General features: G+C 37.4%; 2 protein-coding genes across 3 annotated transcripts in view; one reads left to right on the plus strand and one right to left on the minus strand.

Annotated features, from left to right (window-relative positions):
* The window catches only part of slc25a29 (solute carrier family 25 member 29), a 23,284-nt gene extending 15,008 nt beyond the window's left edge, over positions 1-8,276 (plus strand). The window contains exons 3-5 of one of the 2 annotated variants that reach the window (XR_013817650.1): positions 1,661-1,744; positions 6,510-7,773; positions 8,036-8,253. Coding sequence is in view for 1 of the 2 variants with exons in the window: in XM_079831525.1 (XP_079687651.1) it covers positions 1,661-1,744; positions 6,510-7,274 (849 nt within the window). In the remaining variant the exon portion in view is untranslated. Of the gene's footprint in view, positions 1-1,660; positions 1,745-6,509 lie in introns of both variants that reach the window. The other variant, XM_079831525.1, reaches the window with a different exon arrangement.
* Positions 8,277-13,061: 4,785 nt separating this feature from the next.
* Positions 13,062-20,621, minus strand: myh6 (myosin, heavy chain 6, cardiac muscle, alpha). Its single transcript, XM_079831526.1, has 2 exons — positions 14,642-20,621; positions 13,062-13,967 (listed from the first exon to the last, which is right to left on the minus strand). Exon 1 carries the CDS (start codon positions 20,583-20,585, stop codon positions 14,778-14,780), a length of 5,808 nt encoding a protein of 1,935 aa, XP_079687652.1. The 5' UTR covers positions 20,586-20,621; the 3' UTR covers positions 13,062-13,967; positions 14,642-14,777.
* Between the last annotated feature and the right edge of the window lie 1,879 nt (positions 20,622-22,500).

Consider the following 22,500-nt stretch of genomic DNA (forward strand, 5'->3'; position numbering starts at 1 on the left):
CCTGACCCTGCTGTTGATTTCTCTGGAGCTCTTCAAACCTCAGAGCTAACCGTATGTGGCTATTCCTGGCTGATGTTCGAGGTTGTTGTCTGTGGGGACACTTTACACCCATCATATCTGTTTCACACTGAACCCTGTGACTTAAAAATCACTTCTGTCGCTAAATAAATCATTCAGTGAAAGCACATCATGCTAGCTGTGCGCGCGCGGTTAATATTAGCACAGAGACGTGTTGGCTTGTTTATATACAGTACCGGTTAAAAGATTCGACACATTGCTATTTTTAAAATGCTCATCAAGCTTGCATTTATTTGATCTGAAATGCAGAAGAAACTGTAAAAATTGTGAAATATTATTACAATTTAAAATAATGGTTTTATAATTGTAATATACTTTAAAATATAATTTATTCCTGTGATCAAAGCTGAATTTATCATCACAACCATTATTTAAAATTTTAATATTTCACAATATTACAGTTTTTTTTTTTTATCAGCATTTTTGATCAAATTTAAATATAAATTTGTATATATATATATATATATATATATATATATATATATATATATATATATATATATATATATATATATATATATATATATATATATATATATATATATATATATATATATATATATATATATATATATATATATATACACACATGCATTTTTTTTAATACTTTTTTTTATATATATATTAGGGCTGTCAAAAGATTAATCGCGATTAATCGCATCCAAAATAAAAGTTTGCGTTTACATAATATATGTGTGTGTACTCTGTTAATTATTATTTATATATAAATACACACACATTCATGTATATATTTAAGAAAAAAGTTATTTTTATATATAAAACATTTATATTTATATATATTATAGATTATATAAATGTATATACATGCAAATATTTCTTAAATATATACACGAATGTGTGTGTATTTATATATAAATAACAATTAACAGAGTACACACATATATTATGTAAACGCAAACTTTTATTTTGGATGCGATTAATCGCGATTAATCTTTTGACAGGCCTAATCATAACATATGAAAAAAATATCATTTTTTAAAAATGTTTTTTCCCATTTGTTTCTTATGCTTTAAACAACGTAATGACATGAAAAAAAATACTAAATTCAAAATTCTTCTGGGTCGTAGGAGGATATGAGGATATATATATATATATATATATATATATATATATATATATATATATATATATATATATATATGTATGTGTATGTGTATGTGGTTTAACTGTTTATTTAATGTTATATATAATGTAAATACATGTTGTAATTATTAATACTGCTGTTAGATGAGAAAAAAGTAAAATACTCTATAGTAAATGATAATTGATCATTGTCTATTTGCTTGTCTGAATATTCAGGCCCTACTGGGCAGAACTTAAAAAATAAGTGAGTGATTGTTGTTTTTAAGGTCATAATGTATAGCATATAACCTTTTGAACAGATAAACATGTTTTTATATTGTGACTGTAAGTTTGCTGTTGGGTCTCTTCTTATAATGTTTAACTCCAGTGTAGCTTTACCTCTACCAGCCGTAGCGTCTGGTCTGAGTTAAAGACACACTCGTGGTGTGTGTGTGTGTGTGTGTGTGTGTGTGTGTTGTAACGGCTGTATGTCCCATAGGTCCGACTGCAGGTCCAGAGTGTGGATAAACCCCTGTACCGCGGCACCTACCACTGTTTCCAGTCCATCATACGGCAAGAGTCAGTGAGTGATCTTCAGTGCTTTTATTCTTCTCTTTACATGAATCCTATCTCACTGCAGCATCATTTACATCAATAATCCTGATTATTACTGTGAAGCTGCTACTATAACATAAATATGACCCTGGAGCTCAACAGCAGACGTGCGTCTCACGGGTTTATCTGTGGCAAAAATTATACATTTTTCTTTTATGCCAAAAATCATTAGGATGTTAAGATCATGTTCCATGAAGATATTTAGTAAATGTTCATATCATAAATGTATTATTAGCAGTGTTGGGGAAAGTTACTTTGAAAAGTAATGCATTACAATATTGCGTTACTCCCTTAAAAAGTAACTAATTTAGTTACTTAGTTACTTTTTCAGAAAAGTAATGTTACGTTCCTTTTGCGTTACTTTTTCTCACCTGGGCTGGGCTTGTTTTTGTTTATAACAAATAAGTTATATTTTTGCCGAACGGTAAAGACCTCTTCATACCAAAATGTAAATAATGCGCCCCAGTCTGAGGTAAAGATGCAGATTCCCTCATGAACACTAGAGGGCGCAGCTCTGGATAATGGAGAAGAGGACGCAGGACAAAAAAGTTTTACTAATAACAACAAAAAATCTAGTCATTTTCATCATCAAAGGTCAGCAGCAAGACATTGGTCAATTAAATATAAAGGTAGATTATGCATAAAAATAGTTGTTTTATTTAACATTGAATTATTGGAGGTTTGCATATACTCTGATTTTGCATTTGACTGATTTTCTTCATTTTGAGGAGGACAGAATCTTTATTGTGCAAGTGAGATAAATAAATGCTCACATTTAGTCTAGAACTACAATAACCATCATGTTCACACACACACACACACACACACACACACACACACCTCTGCACTTATTATTCTCAACATGAGGACAGGAGAGCTGTCAGTCAAATTAATGTGAAAAAGTAAGAGATATTTTGTTGTAAATTTGAAAAGTAATGCGTTACTTTACTAGTTACTTGGAAAAAGTAGTAATATTATGTAACTCAAGTTACCTGATTATTAGTAGTAATATGCATTGATAAGGACTTCATTTGGACAACTTTAAAGGAGATTTTCTCAATATTTAGACTTTATTGTCCTAACAAACCACACATCAATGATGCTCATTTATTCTTCTTTGAGATGATCTATAAATCTCAATTTAAAAAAATGGTCCAGGGTCACACTATATCAATATATACTGTATAGCTAATCTCATCTGCTTAACCACCAATATTGCATCATCATAATCATTTTTAAAAAATCTATAAGTTGTGCAGCGCAAAACAAGACATATATGGTATTGTTTGAAAGATTAGAACCTCAGCTTTCCTAATAACCCAATCACTTTTGCATTTGTTACATAGAAAAAGATAATAAGGTCTGAATTTGACCCGCCCCCCCCGTGATGACTCCTGCCCCCCACACACACACACACTTGAAAAAAAATCACATGAATAATATAAAATTTCATATTTATATCACACAAACTCACCAAAAGTCATATATCAAATGAAAGCTCTCTCCCTCAAGAATATCACTGTGCAGTTTATTTCACCGATCCAACACTTTACAGTAACGTTATTATCAAAAGAATCACGAAGATGGAAATGACTCCTTTGAACAAGCGAACACATGAGTCATATTCCTGTTCGGATCAATACTGCCTTGTGTAGCTACTGCCCTCAAACGCTACATCAGCTCGTTCCTTAGGTTGTTTTCTTCAAAATGAGACCATTATCACGTGTCTGTGAGCGAGCATGGCCAAACCACACTGTGATAAGTCACCGATGTCCAGATCAAAACATGTGATGCAGACAATACTCTTTAGTTTTGATCGCCTTTGTTAGCCGTGATTTTTGATGATGTCATCACGTATTGCGTCATACGTCAAAAAAAGCTGAGTATCTCAGCTCTCTATAGACACGTCGGTCATGCTTCTAGACCAATCAGAGCCTGAGATCTCCCTTTACAAAGTTGAGGTTCTCAACCTGAGTTCTTTTTAAATCAATGCAGATGAGCAGGAGTTATTAGATAGTTTGGACAGATTAATCTCAATAACTTTTTTTTTTGGAAGGAGATATCAAGAAAATTATTTTTTTCCCCAGTTTACTGACACCTAGTGGAATCAACAGAAACTTTCTGAAGGGAAATAGACCAAACAGATTAAAAAGAATAGCAAATTAATTAAAAAATAAATCAAAATATGACTTTTTATTATAGAATTGTGAATAAAGATATAATATAATATATGCAATATTCCACCACTGTGTTAAAATTTAGAGTGTTTTGTGTAAAATGAGATCATTTTTATCAATTTACTCCCATGTATGTGGGTAGCGCACGCTTTTAAATTCAGATATGCCTAATTCTCTAAAAAAGTCTAAATATGCTGCAGAGCTGAAGTTAATTGCTTCTATCAGCACAAAATGTAATTATATTAGTTAGAAGCCCTAACCTGTTGTCCTCTAATCTACTAAATGTGACCATAATTCATAACAATATTATACACATTTTGCTAAATTTAACTGGATTTCATTCTAATAGTAAATGTAAACAATTCAGATTTGTTTCTTTTTCTAAGAATTAAATGTGGACCCTAATAAAATCTGACCTGAAATCATCACACACTTGTTTATTAATTTTTTTTATTATATTTCTTAAATGTAGTAATTTCACTCATCTCATTTAATTATATATATATATTAGGGCTGTCAAAAGATTAATCGCATCCAAAATAAAAGTTTGTGTTTACATAATATATGTGTGTGTGTACTCTATTAATTATTATTTATATATAAATACACACACATTCATGTATATATTTAAGAAATATTTGCATGTATATACTGTATATACATCTATAATATATATATAAATATAAATGTTTTATATATAAAAATATATATTTTTTCTTAAATATATACATGCTTGTGTGTGTATTTATATATAAATAATAATTAACAGAGTACACACACACATATATTATGTAAACACAAACTTTTATTTTGGATGCGATTAATCGCGATTAATCTTTTGACAGCCCTAAAATGTATATATATATATATATAGTATAAAGATAAACGCAGTTTTGGTGAGCAGAAGAGACTCTTTCAAAAACATTAAAATCTTACCGCCCGTAAACTTTTGAACTGTAGTGTGTGATTCTGTATATTTGAGTGAAAGAAGCAGCTCCATATTACTCACTTTTTTCCTGTTTACTCTGACACCGAAACCCAGATCTATGTCCCGTATGTGAGAATGTCAGATCTAGGTCATGTTGAGCTGCAGTGGAAGCTCAGCGTTTCACACACAAGTCCAGTCACGTTCATTTAGTGCTTTATACAATACAGACCGTTTCAAAGCAGCTTCACAGCGATGAACAGGGAATAACAGAATCGAGGATTCAAACTTCATCAGAATATATTGTGCTTTACAGCTGAATTGTAATCACTCTCATAGTGTCATTATTGAGCTCAATTTAGTCCAGTGTAAAGTTGGATTCAGCTGTAAAACAGCTCTACAGTCGACAGTAGTGTCGTCATTCAGCTGTTGATTCGGTTTGGGTTCAGTTCAGTTCAATGCTGATTCAGTTCAGTTCAATGCTGATTTAGTTTAGTTTAGTTCAATGCTGATTCAGTTCAGTTCAATGCTGATTCAGGTCAGATCAATGCTGATTCAGTTCAGTTCAATGCTGATTCAGGTCAGTTCAATGCTGATTCAGTTCAGTTCAATGCTGATTCAGGTCAGATCAATGCTGATTTAGTTCAGTTCAATGCTGATTCAGTTCAGTTCAATGCTGATTCAGGTCAGATCAATGCTGATTCAGTTCAGTTCAATGCTGATTCAGGTCAGATCAATGCTGATTTAGTTTAGTTTAGTTCAATGCTGATTCAGGTCAGTTCAATGCTGATTCAGTTCAGTTCAATGCTGATTCAGTTCAGTTCAATGCTGATTCAGTTCAGTTCAATGCTGATTCAGTTCAGTTCAATGCTGATTTAGTTTAGTTCAGTTCAATGCTGATTCAGGTCAGTTCAGTTCAATGCTGATTCAGTTTAGTTCAGTTCAATGCTGATTCAGGTCAGTTCAGTTCAATGCTGATTTAGTTTAGTTTAGTTCAGTTCATTGCTGATTCAGGTCAGTTCCGTTCAATGCTGATTCAGGTCAGTTCAATGCTGATTCAGTTCAGGTCAGGTCAGGTCAGTTCAATGCTGATTCAGGTCAGGTCAGTTCAATGCTGATTCAGGTCAGGTCAGTTCAATGCTGATTCAGTTCAGTTCAATGCTGATTCAGTTCAGTTCAATGCTGATTCAGGTCAGTTCAATGCTGATTTAGTTTAGTTTAGTTCAATGCTGATTCAGTTCAGTTCAATGCTGATTCAGGTCAGTTCAATGCTGATTCAGTTCAGTTCAATGCTGATTCAGTTCAGTTCAATGCTGATTTAGTTTAGTTCAGTTCAATGCTGATTCAGGTCAGTTCAGTTCAATGCTGAATTAGTTTAGTTCAGTTCATTGCTGATTCAGGTCAGTTCCGTTCAATGCTGATTCAGGTCAGTTCAATGCTGATTCAGGTCAGGTCAGTTCAATGCTGATTCAGGTCAGTTCAGTTCAATGCTGATTCAGGTCAGTTCAGTTCAATGCTGATTCAGGTCAGGTCAGTTTAATGCTGATTCAGTTTAGTTCAGTTTAATGCTGATTCAGGTCAGTTCTGTTCAATGTCAATGCTTCGCTCATATCGCTCCGTCTTTTCCGCAGATGCTTGGCCTTTATAAAGGCATCGGTTCGCCCATGATGGGCCTGACCTTCATCAACGCCATCGTCTTCGGCGTGCAGGGCAACGCCATGCGCAGATTGGGTCAAGACACGCCCCAGAACCAGTTCCTGGCCGGAGCGGCGGCCGGAACCATCCAGTGCGTGATCTGCTGCCCGATGGAGCTGGCCAAGACCCGGATGCAGATGCAGGGAACCGGCGAGAAGAAGTCGTCCTCGCGGAAGGTGTACAAGAACTCTCTGGACTGCCTGGCCCGCATCTACCAGCGGGAGGGGGTGCGGGGGGTAAACCGGGGCATGGTCACCACCCTGATCCGCGAGACGCCGGGCTTCGGGGTCTACTTCCTGGCCTACGACCTCCTGACCCGCTCGCTGGGCTGCGAGCCCGAGGACCCGTACATGATTCCCAAGCTGCTGTTCGCCGGCGGGATGTCGGGAATCGCGTCCTGGCTCTCCACCTACCCTGTGGATGTGATAAAGTCCCGGCTCCAGGCGGACGGAGTTGGTGGGATATACCAGTACAGCGGCATCATGGACTGCACCAGGAAGAGCATCCAGCGCGAAGGCTGGCGAGTTTTCACCCGCGGACTCACTTCCACTCTCCTCCGGGCGTTCCCGGTCAACGCCGCCACGTTCGCCACGGTCACCCTCTTCCTTTTGTACGTGCGGTCGGACGAAGATCCGAAAGATTGCGAAGCCGCTCCTCATCACGCGCCGCTCCAGCCGCAAACCCACCCATCCAGTCTGTGAGTCGCCTCAGCGGACTTAGTGTAGCACTTCCCAAATTCTGTTACGAATCTGTCTGTCCACTGTAAACGGAATTGCACAACCTGTACAATGACTTGAGATCTGTTCACTGCATTTGTAAATATATTTTTTATATTCATTGGTTCCCTGTTTCTGCCTTACAAGAACAGCTGAAAGCAAGAATCCCGACGTCTGAAAGTAAGAGTTTGCGCGTTGATGTAATCGACAGCTCCTTTGGTTTTGCTCTGGAAGACTAGAAAAAAGAAAAGAGTGTGTAAACCGATCCTCCAACATTCATTCATCCGCTGTAGTGCGGGCGGACAGCATTCTCTAAATTGGATATGTTTCCAAAAATCCTAGAAATTTTCCCCAAATCCTGGAAAGTTTCCAAAAATCCAGAATTTTTGTCCAAAAAAAAAAATTTGTCCAAAAATCCTAGAATGTTTCCAAAATTCTGAAAAAGTTTCCAAAAATTCTGGAATGTTTCCAAAAATTCTGGAATGTTTCCAAAAATTCTGGAATGTTTCCAAAAATCCTAGAAATGTTCCCAAAATCCTGGAAAGTTTCCAAAAATCCAGAATTTTTGGAAACTTTTTCTGAATTTTGGAAACTTTCCAGGATTTTTTTGAAAATGTATTGGATTTTGGAAACATTCTAGGATTTTTGGAAACATTCCAGAATTTTTGGAAGAAAATCCAAAAATCCTGAAAAAGTTTCCAAAAATTCAGAATTTGTCCAAAAAAAAAAATGTCCAAAAATCCTAGAACGTTTCCAGAAATCCTGGAACGTTTCCAAAAATCCAGAATTTTTGGACACTTTTTCTGAATTTTGGAAACTTTCCAGGATTTTTTTGAAAATGTATTGGATTTTGGAAACATTCTAGGATTTTTGGAAACATTCCAGAATATTTGGAAGAAAATCCAAAAATCCTGAAAGTTTTTCCAAAAATTCTGGAAAGTTTCCAAAAATCCAGAATTTGTCCAAAAAAAAAAGTCCAAAAATCCAGAATTTTTGGAAACTTTTTCTGAATTTTGGAAACATTCCAGGATTTTTTTGAAAATGTATTGGATTTTGGAAACATTCCAGAATTTTTGGAAGAAAATCCAAAAATCCTGAAAAAGTTTCCAAAAATTCTGGAATGTTTCCAAAAATCCTAGAAATGTTCCCAAAATCCTGGAAAGTTTCAAAAAATCCAGAATTTTTGGAAACTTTTTCTGAATTTTGGAAACTTTCCAGGATTTTTTTGAAAATGTATTGGATTTTGGAAACATTCCAGAATATTTGGAAGAAAATCCAAAAATCCTGAAATTTTTTCCAAAAATTTTGGAAAGTTTCCAAAAATCCAGAATTTGTCCAAAAAAAAAGTCCAAAAATCCTAGAATGTTTCCAAAAATCCTGGAACGTTTCCAAAAATCCAGAATTTTTGGAAACTTTTTCTGAATTTTGGAAACATTCCAGGATTTTTTTGAAAATGTATTGGATTTTGGAAACATTCTAGGATTTTTGGAAACATTCCAGAATTTTTGGAAGAAAATCCAAAAATCCTGAAAATTTTTCCAAAAATTCTGGAATGTTTTAAAAAATCCTAGAAATTTTCCCCAAATCCTGGAAATTTTCCAAAAATCCAGAATTTTTGGAAACTTTTTCTGAATTTTGGAAACTTTCCAGGATTTTTTTGAAAATGTATTGGATTTTGGAAACATTGCAGAATTTTTGGAAGAAAATCCAAAAATCCTGAAAAAGTGTCCAAAAATTCTGGAATGTTTCCAAAAATCCTAGAAACGAAGGCTGGCGAGTTTTCACTTCCACTCTCCTCCGGGCGTTCCTGGTCAACTTCGCCACGGTCACCCTCTTCCTTTTGTACGTGCGGTCGGACGAAGATCCGAAAGATTGCGAAGCCGCTCCTCATCACGCGCCGCTCCAGCCGCAAACCCACCCATCCAGTCTGTGAGTCGCCTCAGCGGACTTAGTGTAGCACTTCCCAAATTCTGTTACGAATCTGTCTGTCCACTGTAAACGGAATTGCACAACCTGTACAATGACTTGAGATCTGTTCACTGCATTTGTAAATATATTTTTTTATATTCATTGGTCAATGGTTCCCTGTTTCTGCCTTACAAGAACAGCTGAAAGCAAGAATCCGAGAGTTTGAGCGTTGATGTAATCGACAGCTCCTTTGGTTTTGATCTGGAAGACTAGAAAAAAGAAAAGAGTGTGTAAACCGATCCTCCGACATTCATTCATCCGCTGTAGTGCGGGCGGACAGCATTCTCTAAATTGTTTTGGTTATAGGTCATTGTTAAAATTATATCTGAACTTGGGGTTGCAAATTTGTGTTACATTTTACAGAAACTTTTCCCAAAAATACTGGAAAGTTTTTTGCAACCCTACAGTCTCAACCCCACCTACACAATCTGACAAATGTGATTCTTTAGTCCTTGTTATTGATGTTTTTATTCTAAACCTGCACCTTGAGCCCTGGAGCTGCTGGGGAATTGCCTGAAAGGTTGCGATATCTTGGCCCCCGTGTGAAATTTATCTCGTCTTGTGCAATGAAAATGGTCGACAACCAATTATGTTTGCTAATCTTTCCCCGTATGTTTCTGTTGTCCACTCGAATTGTATTGGCTTGGAAAATACTGATTTTGAAGTAGCGTTTCAAAGTTTCCAGAAACTTTTCCAGGATTTATGGAAACTTTCCAGGATTTTTGGAAAATTTCTTGGATTTTGGAAACATTCCAGAATTATTGGAAAAATGTCCAAAAATCCTAGAATGTTTCCAAAATTCTGAAAAAGTTTCCAAAAATCCTGGATAAGTTTCTGAAAATTCTGGAATGTTTCCAAAAATCCTAGAAATTTTCCCCAAATCCTGGAAATTTTCCAAAAATCCAGAATTTTTGGAAACTTTTTCTGAATTTTGGAAACTTTCCAGGATTTTTTAAAAATGTATTGGATTTTGGAAACATTCATTTGGAAAATGTTTCCAAAATTCTGAAAAAGTTTCCAAAAAATCTGGAATGTTTCCAAAAATCCTAGAAATGTTCCCCAAATCCTGGAACGTTTCCAAAAATCTAGAAACGTTTTTTTCCCAGAATTTTTGGAAACATTCTAGGAACTTTTGGAAACATTCCAGAATTTTGGGAAAAAAATCCAAAAATCCTGAAAAAGTTTCCAAAAATCCTAGAAATGTTCCCCAAATCCTGGAAAGTTTCCAAAAATCCAGAAACGGTTTTTTTTTCCAGGATTTTTGGAAACTTTTTCAGGATTTTTGGAAACTTTCCAGGATTTTTGGAAACTTCATTTTCAGGATTTTTAGAAACTTTTCCAGGGCCCTCATTTATCAATAGTGCGTAAAAAAAAAAAAGGTTCTATATTTCGTCCTACGACTGAAATTTAGAATGTGGCTTAGTACAAGAAAATCCGCATTTATCAAACGTTACGCACATGAGTAAGCAATCATTGTTGATAAATCCCACATGTGCGTAAGTCATTAGCATTCGGAAATGCCTCCAATAAACCATATATGGTGACAACACTTCCCTTTAAAAATCACGTGATTGTGTTTTTTTTCATCTCCACAATAATGTCTAACTTCACAAACACAGAATGAGTCCCGCAACGACGGGTTGAGGATTTGGAAAGTTTCCTGGATTTTTGGGGTACATTTTCGCACACTTTTGGAAAGTTTCCCTAAATTTACCAGAAATTTTCATCCCCTTTACAACTCCATTTTGAAGAACCTCATTTGGTCACAAAAAAAGAGAACGAACCAAAGGTTTTAGTCTACAAATATAATTCTATCCCCCTCAGTGTAAGTTATGAATACTTTCCCCGTCCATGTGTTTCCTCCCCAAAGTTTGTAATGTATGATCAACAAAATTAATGCAATATTTGCATGTTTTATGTAACTTATTAAATGATTGGCAATGGATACAGGTTGTATCTGGCCCAGTGTAACTATCTATACGGATATTAGAATGAAAATGACTTGCTGTGTTTAAGTCGTGTCTTTTGATTGACTATCACTATATATTTTATGTTTGTATATATACCGAGTCTTGAATTTTCTCTGCATATTGAAAGATATGTAAATAGAATATGTTTGATCATGTCAGATTTAAAACATGCAATTAAAAAAGAAGCGCATAGAACAGACAGAATGGGCTTTTAAAGAGATGCTGCTCTTTTTGTAACGGTTATGGATTGTAAATATGTAGGTATTCCATTAAAAAGGGAAGTTTAGAGATGCATCTGTGAGAGATGTACATAAATTTACCGTACGAAGTACTGAAGTGATTTTACTTTGAATAGTTTTAGATTGTTCTTTTCTTTTTCTGTCGTTACTGCTGAAGAGATGGTCAAATGTTTGTCCTATTTTTCTATGAAGTTTTGTGCTGCTCCCATTGGAAATGTGGTTGGCCTGAAACAATTTCTAAGTTGCTTTTGGTCCGCTAAAATGAAAATGTGAAAATAAATGGGATAACTGATGAGTCTTGTGTCTTTTTTGTGTCTTCATATATCGTCTGTTGATTTCTTGTGGTGAATGAAAATGAAATGTTGGTTTCTCAACATGTAAGACATTTCAAATTCTAAACAATTTCATTTTTGAGTGTTGGTTTTATGTTATTGTTCAATCGCATTTGGGTTGAAGACGAAAAGGGCTTTTCAATCATCAAAAATATAACAATGTAATACAGCTTTAAATTAATTTAAATTAAAATAATTTGATTAATTTTTCTCGTACATTAGTATGTTGCTGCCACATACATATTTTTTCCACTCAATTGTCATAATGTGATGTTGTCGTTAAAAAATGTTCCTCGTTAAAACAACATATCTCGGTCTTACAAGAAAATATGTCATTAACAAGGAGATACTGCCGTTAAATTTTGTATTTTCTTCGTAATAACAGCGTCACAAAAACAATATTGTTCCCGTTATGAGATATTATATCTTTAAAACATGTCGTTAAAAATGTATTATGTTATAAAGAGATAATGCTATCAAAACAACGTTTTTCTCGTTAAAACAGGTCGTTAAAAATATATGTATATTTTTAATATATATATATATATATATATATATATATATATATATATATATTGATAAAAATATAAGTATAGTCATTAAAACTATACTTTTGTGACATCTCGTTTTTACGAGGAAAATATAGTTTTAATGACATTATATTATTACGGATAAAACAATATGACATGTTTTAACGAGAAAAACTTTGTTTCTGTGACATGTCATAAAATGTTTTATCCGTAATAAGATAATGTCATTAAAACTATATTTTCCTCGTAATAACGAGATGTCACAAAAGTATAGTTTTAATGACTATACTTATATTTGTATCAATATATATATTAAAAATATATATATTTTTAACGAGAAAAACTTTGTTTAAGTGACATTTCGTTATTACGAGGAAAATATATCGTTTTAATGACACTATTACAAGAAAATTTGTTTTAATAAAGAAAAATATTTTAGTGATATATCATTATAACGGAAAAAACATTGTTTTCCCATTATAATGATGTATCGCTAAAACATTTTCTTATTAAAACGACATATAACGGAAATAATTTGTATGTGGCAGCAATGCGTCAGTGTCCTGTTTAATTTTTATATTTTTTTCTAATCAAAAACTAATGACCTTCATAGATTTTTCCATGATTTACAGAAGACAACAAATATTTATACACCAAAATGTCTTCCCAAGCCTTGTAAGGAAGTGAAAATAATTTCAAATATAATAAAATGTACTGAACACATATTCTTTTTATATACTTAGTGTTTATTCTGTATATTTTATAATAAATACATGTTACTCTAAATTATGTTTAATATTGTCATTGTTCCCATAATTGCAATGTTTTTAGTATGCGTCTGTATCATTAAATTCGTTTTAATAATATTCCTGAGTAAATAAAAGCAGACGTTGAAAAATAATACGACTTGCTCAGCCCCAAAAATGACTCATTGCAGCTATATTTATGAATATTTTCAGTTTCCCAACATAAATCACATGATCAGCAGGATGGGATTGTTGGGTGGAGAATCCCCTCAGTGACCTCTCGACCTTATGACTCAGAAATATTGGTAAGCTTTTATTCTCACCATTGCGATCCTCAAATCTCGTTTCCTTGCTAAAGTGTCTCTCAATTGTCTGGATCTGCAGTTACTGTTTATTTTTTGGCTTTTTACAGAGCCTAAAAACTCTCTCTGTTCTTGGGCATCTAAAATAAATCAATAACACAAATTAAACAAATACAAAAAATGCATTAAAATAGTGATATTTATTAAGTTTTACACATTTGTCAGTGCTAACATTCCTCATCGATCTGTAATATCAATAAAATGCTAAAGTCTATGATGTAAGCCTTAAGTGTAATGATGATATTGTGGCGTAAGTTTGAGTTTCTCTAAATGACCAAAACATTTCTCGACGAAACTTCTACTTCAAGAAAACAAAGAATGGTATTTTATATTTATTTGACGATGTAATGTTCGGATCATTACGCCAAATGACAATTTTACACTTTGGAACATTTTATTTTCCTGAACGTTATTTGAAACATGAAAAGAGACTCTTGCATTTAATATGTTTTTGTGTGTCCAGTACAGATCAAAAGTTTGGACACATTACTATTTTTAATGTTTTTAAAATAAGTCTAATGTTCATCAAGCCTGCATTTATTTGCTCTGAAATACAGAAAAAAAAACAGTACAAATTTTGAAATATTATTCCAATTTAAAATAATGGTTTTCAATTTTAATATCATTTAAAATATAATTTATTTCTGTGATCAAAGCTGTATTTTCACCATCATACTCCAGTCTTCAGTGTCACATGACCCTTCACAAATCATTCTAATAGGATAAATCACTTTTTATCAATTTAACACATCCTTGCTGAATAAAAGTATTAATTTTGTTTAAAAAAAAAGATAGAAAATAAATTACTGACCGCTAAACGATTGAACGGTAGTGTATATTGTTACAAAAGATTTCTATTTTAAATAAATGCTGTTCTTTTCAGTGAATCGTGAAAAAAAGCATCAAAGGTTATTAAGAAAAAAAATATTAACAAACATTTTCATACATTGATAAAAAATCCCTAATATGAGAGTGATCAGTGAAGGATCATATGACACTGAAGACTGGAGTAATGATGATAAATTCAGCTTTGATTACAGAATTTTTTTTAATTTTAAACGATATTAAGATGGAAAACCATTATTTTAAAAGTGAAATAATATTTCAAAATTTTTACTGTTTTTTCTGTTTTTCAGATCAAATAAATGCAAGCTTGATGAGCATTAGACTTATTTTAAAAATCGTAATGTGTCCAATCTTCATACCAGTACTGTATATAAACACATGGTGACGTCCATTTATGGTTTGACTCATGTTTAATGCTTTAGAAGTTGTAAAATTAGGTGTAGATGTGCTAGTGAACAAATCAATCTAGGTGTGATTGCACCACGACTCGAAACGTTACTCATTCTGGGATTTCTTCCCAGGGACTCCATCTCTTGTTTTAGCACGCAGTTTGTTCACTTGAGACTCTGCGATGTCTGCACGCTCTTCCGCCTCTTCTAGCTCGTGCTGGAGCTTTCGTAACTTAGCCATGTTTCCATTCGCCAGTTCCTCGGCTTCCTCGGCGGAGCGCTTGTAGGATTTGACCTTCAGTTGTAGCTTGTCCACTAAGTCCTGCAGCCTTGCCAAGTTCTTGCGATCCTCGTCTGTCTGATAGGTCAGCTCCTTGATGCGTCGCTCATACTTCCTCACGCCTTTAATGGACTCCGAGCCTCGTTTTTGCTCTGCGTCCAGCTCGTTCTCAAGCTCACGGATACGAGCCTCCATTTTCTGTAGCTGCTTCTTCCCGCCTTTCATCGCGACTTGCTCGGCTTCATCGAGACGGTGCTGCAGGTCCTTAATGGTCTGTTCCATGTTCTTTTTCATCCGCTCGAGGTGTGCACTAGTGTCTTGCTCTTTCTTCAACTCCTCAGCCATCATGGCGGCATCAGTGATGGCTTTCTTCGCCTTTTCCTCTGCATTGCGGCTCTCTTGCACCAGCTCCTCCATTTCATTTTGCAGCTGAAGCAGATCCGATTCTTGCTTCTTCTTTTGGTTGATGAGGCTAGTGTTTTGGGAGTGCAAGAGTTGCATCCTCTCAGTTGCTTCTGTAAGTTCTTGCTCTGCTAGTTTGCGAACCCTCTCCGTCTGTTCCAGCACGGCTCTCAGTTCCTCCAGTTCGGCTTGAATCAGATTGTTCCTCCGCTCCAACAGGGCAATGTTTTCTTTGAGATCATCATTGCTGTGAAGCGTGTCGTCCATCTGGAGTTGAGTGTCTTTTAGGCACGACTGGATCATCTTCAGCTGCTTCTGGGCATCGGACGCCTGTCTGTTGGCCTGGCTTAACTGAATTTCCATTTCATTAAGGTCCCCATCCATCTTCTTTTTTACCCTCAAGGCTTCATTGCGGCTCCTCGTCTCCGCCTCAAGAGAAGCCTGCAAGGACTCAACCATGCGTTGGTAGTTTCTTTTAGCTTGTTCCATTTCCTCATCCTTCTCAGCCATCTTGCGCTCAACATCCGCCTTTAATTGGTTGAACTCCAGCTGAGCTCGTAGGATCTTTCCCTCTTCGTGCTCAACTGAAGCATCAGCTTCCTCTAGAGCGGACTGCAACTCCGCCTTCTCCTGTTCCAACTGTTTCCTCAGTTTCTCCAACTCGTGGACGCTCTTCCGTCCTTCACCCACTTGATCCGTCAAGTCAGAAATTTCCTCCTGCAGATTCTTGTTTTCCCTCTTGATGGTCTCAAGGTGATCGAGAGTCTCCTCATAGGAATTCTTGAGTTTAAAGAGCTCTGTGCTTAAGCTGCGAGCTTCCTTCTGCGCCCCCTCAAGCTCACATTGCGACTCTTCGTACTTTTGTTTCCACTCTGCAATGACTTTGTCGAAGGATCTCTGTTTTTTGTCCAAGGCGGCGGACGCTGCGTTTGACCGTTCGAGGTCCAGCATCAGGTCTTCAATCTCATTCTGTAGCCTATGTTTCGTTTTCTCAAGGGAAGAACACTTTGCATTCACCGCTTCCACTGCTTCCTCGGCTTCTTGCAATTTTTGGACAAGTTTCTTCTTGGCTTCCTCCAGTTCCTCTGTCTTCTGAATCCCGTCAGTCTCATACCTCGCCCTCCACGTTGCGACCTCTGTATTGGTCTTTGACAAGACTCGTTGGAGCTCGGCTTTTGCTTCTTGTTCTTCTTCGAATTGCTCTCTTAGTAAGTCACAATCATGACGGGCTGACTGTACAGCGTGCGCAAGAGCGTTCTTTGCTTTCACCTCTTCCTCAAGTTGCCTCCTTAGATCTTCAAGTTGCTGGGTGTAGGAAGTCTTTCCTCTAGTGAGTTGGGAAATCAGACATTCCTTCTCCTCCATTTGTCGCCCAAGTTCCCCATTTTCAGTCAGAAGCTTGGCTTTCTGGGTTGACAGATCATTGAGAGATCTCTGGGCTTCCTCAGATTTTGACCTATACTCGTTCATCTGATCTTCTAGTGATCGGCACATCTTTTCAAGATTTACCTTGGCCTTTACAACGCTCTCCATGTTTGAGGAAATGTCATCCAATTCCAGCTTCAGTTCAACTTTTTCTTTCTCTAACTTTTGTTTGACCCTTTGCAAGTTGTCAATCTGTTCCCCTAGTTCAGCAACACTGTCTGCATGCTTCTTCCGAAGAGAGGAGGTAGTGGTTTCATGCTGAAGGGTTGATTCCTCAAGGTCCCGCCGTAACTTCTGAAACTCGGCCTCCCTTTTTTTACTGAGCTCTACCTGAGCAGATGTCGCCCCACCTGCCTCCTCCAGACGCTCGCTGATGTCTTCCAGTTCTCGGGAAATTTCAGATCGCTGTTTCTCCACCTTTGCTCGAGCCGCACGCTCCGCGTCCAGCTCCTCCTCCAGTTCTTCAATTCGAGCTTGATTTTCTTTCAACTTCTTCTGCAGCTGCACTGAAGCCGTTTGCTCATCTTCAAACTTTCCAGTCAGCTGATTGATTTCAAAGTCTTTCTTCTTAAGTTTCTCCTCAAGTTGCTGTTTGTCGTTCTCCAAGTCCATTACATTCTCCTGAGTCAGTTTGACATCTCCTTCCAGCTTTCTCTTGCTACGCTCCAAGTCCATCCGCACTTTTTTTTCCTGTTCCAATGAGCCCTCGAGATCATCCACCTGTTGTTCGAGTTTAGCTTTGGCTTTTGTCAATGTATTGACTTTGTCCTCCTCACTTTGAAGGTCATCCAGCGTTTGCTGGTGAGCCTCTTGCAGAGCTTTTTTCTCTTTGGTAAGTTTCATTATGTTTTCATCAAGGGATGCCATTTCCTCAGTCAGATTCTTCACTTTGTTCTCGGTGGCATGTTTTTCCTTCTCCACCTTGGCCAGTGTCAGCTCCAGGTCATCTATATCTTTCTTGAGCTCTGAGCATTCATCCTCCAACTTGCGTTTCTTGGCTGTGAGGTCTGCATTTATCTCTTCCTCGTCCTCTATGCGTTCTGACAGCTCTTTCACTTTGGATTCTTGCTGGATCTTGCTCTTTATGAGCTGTTCGCATCGTTCCTCGGCGTCAGTCAGGGTGTCTTGCTCGGATTGCAGCTGAAGGAACAAGTCATTCTTCTCTTGAAGCAGACCAACCATTTTCTCTTCTAGCTCTTTCCTCCTGGCCTCAGATTTCTCCAAAGCTTCCTTTAACTTACTGAATTCGTCTTTCATGTTTGCCATCTCCTTTTCAGACTCAGCGCTCCTCAGTAAAGGTTTTATCTTGAAGAATAACTTCATCCACGGCCAGTTTTTCACACCGAGGAAGGAGCGAAGGTTCCACTGGATGACCATGAGGGCATCTCTGCGCTCCACCAGTTTCTGGTACTCGGCTCTCATCAGTAACCCACGAGCGAAAGCTTGGATCCCAGTGAGGATACGAGCGAGTTGGTCATCTCGCATCTCCTCCAATGTACCGAGCAGGCCAGCTTTAAAAAAGACTTTTGTGTGGCCAAATTTGTATTGCGTATGGTCAATGTCTAGTGAGCCCAACAGCTTCTCGGCACTCTTCTTGTTCTCAAGGAACTGGCCTTCCGGGATGGCAGATGCATTTAGGATTCTGTACCTCTGTTTGAAATCCCCATAGAGGATTCTGTTTGGGAATCCTTTCCTGCAAATCCTGATGCCCTCTAGTACACCATTGCAGCGAAGCTGGTGCATGACCAGGCAGTTATCCATGATTCCCGGAGTCTTGCTCTCATTTGGAATCAAACAGCGAACAAAGTGTGGGTGCGTGGTTTTCAGATTGGTCATTAGTTTGTTCAGGTTTTCTCTGTGCAGGGCAGACACTGTCTGGAAAGATGACCCCTTCTTCTTGGCCCCTTTCCCACTTGACTTGTCAGATATCTCTCCGGCATAACCTGAGAATAGAAGACTCAACAACTTCAAAGAAGACTTCTGATAGAGCCCGACTACTGTTTCATTCAGCGGGTCTCTGTTTTTCACCAGCCAGCCGGAGATATTATAGTCAACAGTCCCTGCATAGTGAGCTAAGGCAAAGTGCGCCTCTGCCTTCCCCTTCACAACTCGTGGCTTCTGGAAGATGTTTGTCTTGCCCAGGTGGTTGTCATACAGCTTTGCTTTGAATGTCTGATCGCTGGCCTTTGGAAACATGCACTCTTCCTCCAGGATGGACATGATCCCTAGGGGTTTCTCAATCAGTTCGATGCAGGCTTGCAGATCCATCCCGAAGTCGATAAACTCCCACTCAATTCCCTCTTTTTTATACTCCTCTTGTTCCAGGACGAACATGTGGTGATTGAAAAACTGTTGCAGCTTTTCGTTGGTAAAATTGATGCAGAGTTGTTCGAACGTGTTGAAGTCGAAGATCTCAAAGCCTGCTATGTCGAGCACTCCGATGAAATGCTGGCGATGTTGCCTAGTGTCGAGGGATTGGTTAATTCTTACCACCATCCAGTTGAACATTTTCTCGTACACTGACTTTGCCAGTGCACCAATAGAGTAGTACACTTGGTCCACACTCTGTCCTTTCGTAACGTACTCATTGCCCACCTTGACCCTTGGATGGCAGAGTCCCTTGAGCAGGTCGGCAGAGTTCAGCCCCATTAGATAAGTTGCCTTATCTGCGTTTTCAGTACCATCAGGCTCTGCCTGCTCCTCGCGCTGTTTCTGTTTGAATCTCATATTGCCGTAGTGCATGATAGCACCCGTCAGCTTGTAGACTCCCATCTTTTCTTCAGACGTGAACCCGAGTACATCAAACGCCTGGTCAGTAGCAAGCAGCTCCTCGTTATCATTGATGGACGTGACGGTTACTTCTCCTTGGGAGATGTAAGAGTAGTCATACGGGTTATTAGTTATCAACAGCATGTCCAGCAGTTCAGGCTTCTCATTGGAGAGTATTTGGAAGAAAATATGGTAGTTCCTCTCAGACTTTAGCTGAAAGGTCACCCGAGACTTCTCCAGCAGGTATGTCTCGACATCCGCTGATGCGAGTTTACCGCTTGTCCCAAAATGAATGCGGATGAATTTCCCAAAGCGAGACGAGTTGTCATTTCGGACCGTTTTGGCATTGCCGAAAGCCTCCAGTGCTGGATTAGCCTGAATAATCTGATCCTCCAGGGTTCCCTTGCTGGAGTCTTTCTTTCCAGCCGCTCCACCAGCTGCAGCGATGCTTGCAAAATACTGGATGACTCTCTTGGTGTTGACGGTCTTCCCAGCACCGGATTCTCCGGTGATAAGGACAGATTGGTTCTCCCGATCGGTTAGCATGTATTGATAAGCATTATCCGAGATGGAGAAGATGTGAGGCGGAGCCTCTGTTCTTTTCTTACCTCTGTAGGCAGAAACTACTTCCGAGTCGTACACGGGTAACCACTTGTAAGGGTTGACCGTGACACAGAAGAGGCCGGAGTAGGTGTAGATCATCCAGGCTGCGTATCGCTCTTTGAGGTTGAACAGCACTGCAGGCTCATGAAGGAACGTGAGCATCGCCATGTCCTCGATTTTATCGAATTTAGGCGGGTTCTGGGGGTGGACGCCTCCTTCTTTGACGGTCACCGTTCTCCCATCCTCAGTGTTAACAGTAACCTTCTCTGCTTCCTTGCTGACAATTTTCCCCTTCACAAACTCCACTTTTTCGTCCACAACAAAGCATTCGGTCTTGATGTCAAAGGCTCTCGTCTGAGCTTCGAGACGCTCTTTATCCGACTTCCTCAGGAAGGGAGCGGCCTTTCCGAACTCTGCCATCATAGCATCTCCCATCGTGTCTGCTTGATATTTCCAGGTACAGAGAGTTGATGAACGCGCCTCGGCTGAGGAAACTTTAGAGACGCAAACCACAAGGGCTTGGTTTTTATAGAGGGTAGCAGAGATCCAAATAAGGATGTGAAGGGAAAGAACACAGGGATGGGGATTTTATCAGGAGTTAAAAGTGGTGTAAGGTCAGCAACACAACCTTTAGTTGTTGATGTCCTTATATAGAAAACTAACAGCTCCTTGGTTGTTTCCATCCTTTAAATATATTAGACGTACCTCTGGCATTAGACACGATCCTCAAATTATGTTTGTGGTTACTTTTTTGATGTTTCTGAAACATTTGCATTGTTATGTGAATTTTTAGGTTTTTTAAATGCAGAGGTGGTCTAAAAGTCTGTGACCTGTCATAATATCATATGTAATGAAAATATGCACAATAGAAATATTTAATATTTTCTTTTATGGTCTCGGAATTTTTTGTTTTTCTTCTAAAGTAAGTAGGTGTCTTTGTTACACTGTAATTATACATTTAAGTAATATTAAGTAACTATGTACTTACTTTAGGGTTAGGATTTTGTTTGATTTAAGTAATTATGCATAATTTATAGTTGTTACAATAGTAACTCCATGTAACGAATAAAGTGTTACCGAAAGCAATACTATCATTGATCAAGGAAACATTAAATTGATCAAAAGTAACAGTTAAGAAATTCAAAGAATCCTGGAAAATACTATGTATCGATTTCCACAAAAAGAGCGGAAAATTCAGCTTTGATCACAGGAATAAATTACATTTATATTCACACACAACAAAGCTATTTTAAATTGAACAAATATTTAAAAACTTTGACTGCATTTTTCCTCAAATAAATTCATCAAATGCAGCCTTGGTGAGCAGAAGAGACTTCTTTCAAAAACATTTAAAAAAAATAGGTAACACTTTATTTAAAGCCTTGTATTTTGAATGCGTTAATTATGCACCTTATAATGCATTGTATGAAAATGTAACCACATTTATAATACACCTTTATAAAGTATAATGCACTAAAACAACCAATTTCCGATTTAACAAGGACATTTCTGAATATTAACTTCAGTTACAAAGATATAATGCATTATAAAGATGCATTAAAATATAAATAATTGTAACCAAAGTTAAAATGCATTATATTTGCCTTGTGTTTTAATGCATTATACTTTCTAAAGGTGTGTTCAATGAATAGATGAGTATAATAATGTTTAATAACTGTGGTTACAGTTATTCATGAGACCAAACAATGGATTATAAGGCATAATTACAGCATTAAAAAAAACTTTTATACATTAGCAAAAAGGGTGCAATGCTAAAAAAAAAACACAGATCCTGTGATGTTAAAGTAGGACAGAGCTGTCGTCCTCTAATGTGAGATGATAGTCAGGAATCTGCTTGGCTTTGACTTTATCAAAGGTCCTCCACACACACCCCAATCTCCACTCAACAGCACCCTTCAAATAGACCAGAACAATCATCTGAGAACACTTTTATATGGTGGCCCAGTAGTGCACAACACAACGGAATAAAGCCACAACACAACGGAATAAAGCCACAACACAACCAAATAAAGCCACAACACAACGAATAAAGCCACAACACAACGGAATAAAGCCACAACACAACGAAATCAAGCCACAACACAACGAATAAAGCCACAACACAACGGAATAAAGCCACAACACAACCAAATAAAGCCACAACACAACGGAATAAAGCCACAACACAACCAAATAAAGCCACAACACAACGAATAAAGCCACAACACAACCAAATAAAGCCACAACACAACGAAAAAGCCACAACACAACCAAATAAATCCACAACACAACCAAATAAAGCCACAACACAACGGAATAAAGCCACAACACAACCAAATAAAGCCACAAC

This window comes from Gobio gobio (assembly GCF_949357685.1).
Source record: "Gobio gobio genome assembly, chromosome: 12".
Taxonomy (NCBI): domain Eukaryota; kingdom Metazoa; phylum Chordata; class Actinopteri; order Cypriniformes; family Gobionidae; genus Gobio; species Gobio gobio.

What these genes read in the sequence shown, in the direction of transcription:
- myh6 (XM_079831526.1), bottom strand. Translation starts at nt 20,585, where the DNA reads ATGGGAGATGCTATGATGGCAGAGTTCGGAAAGGCCGCTCCCTTCCTG.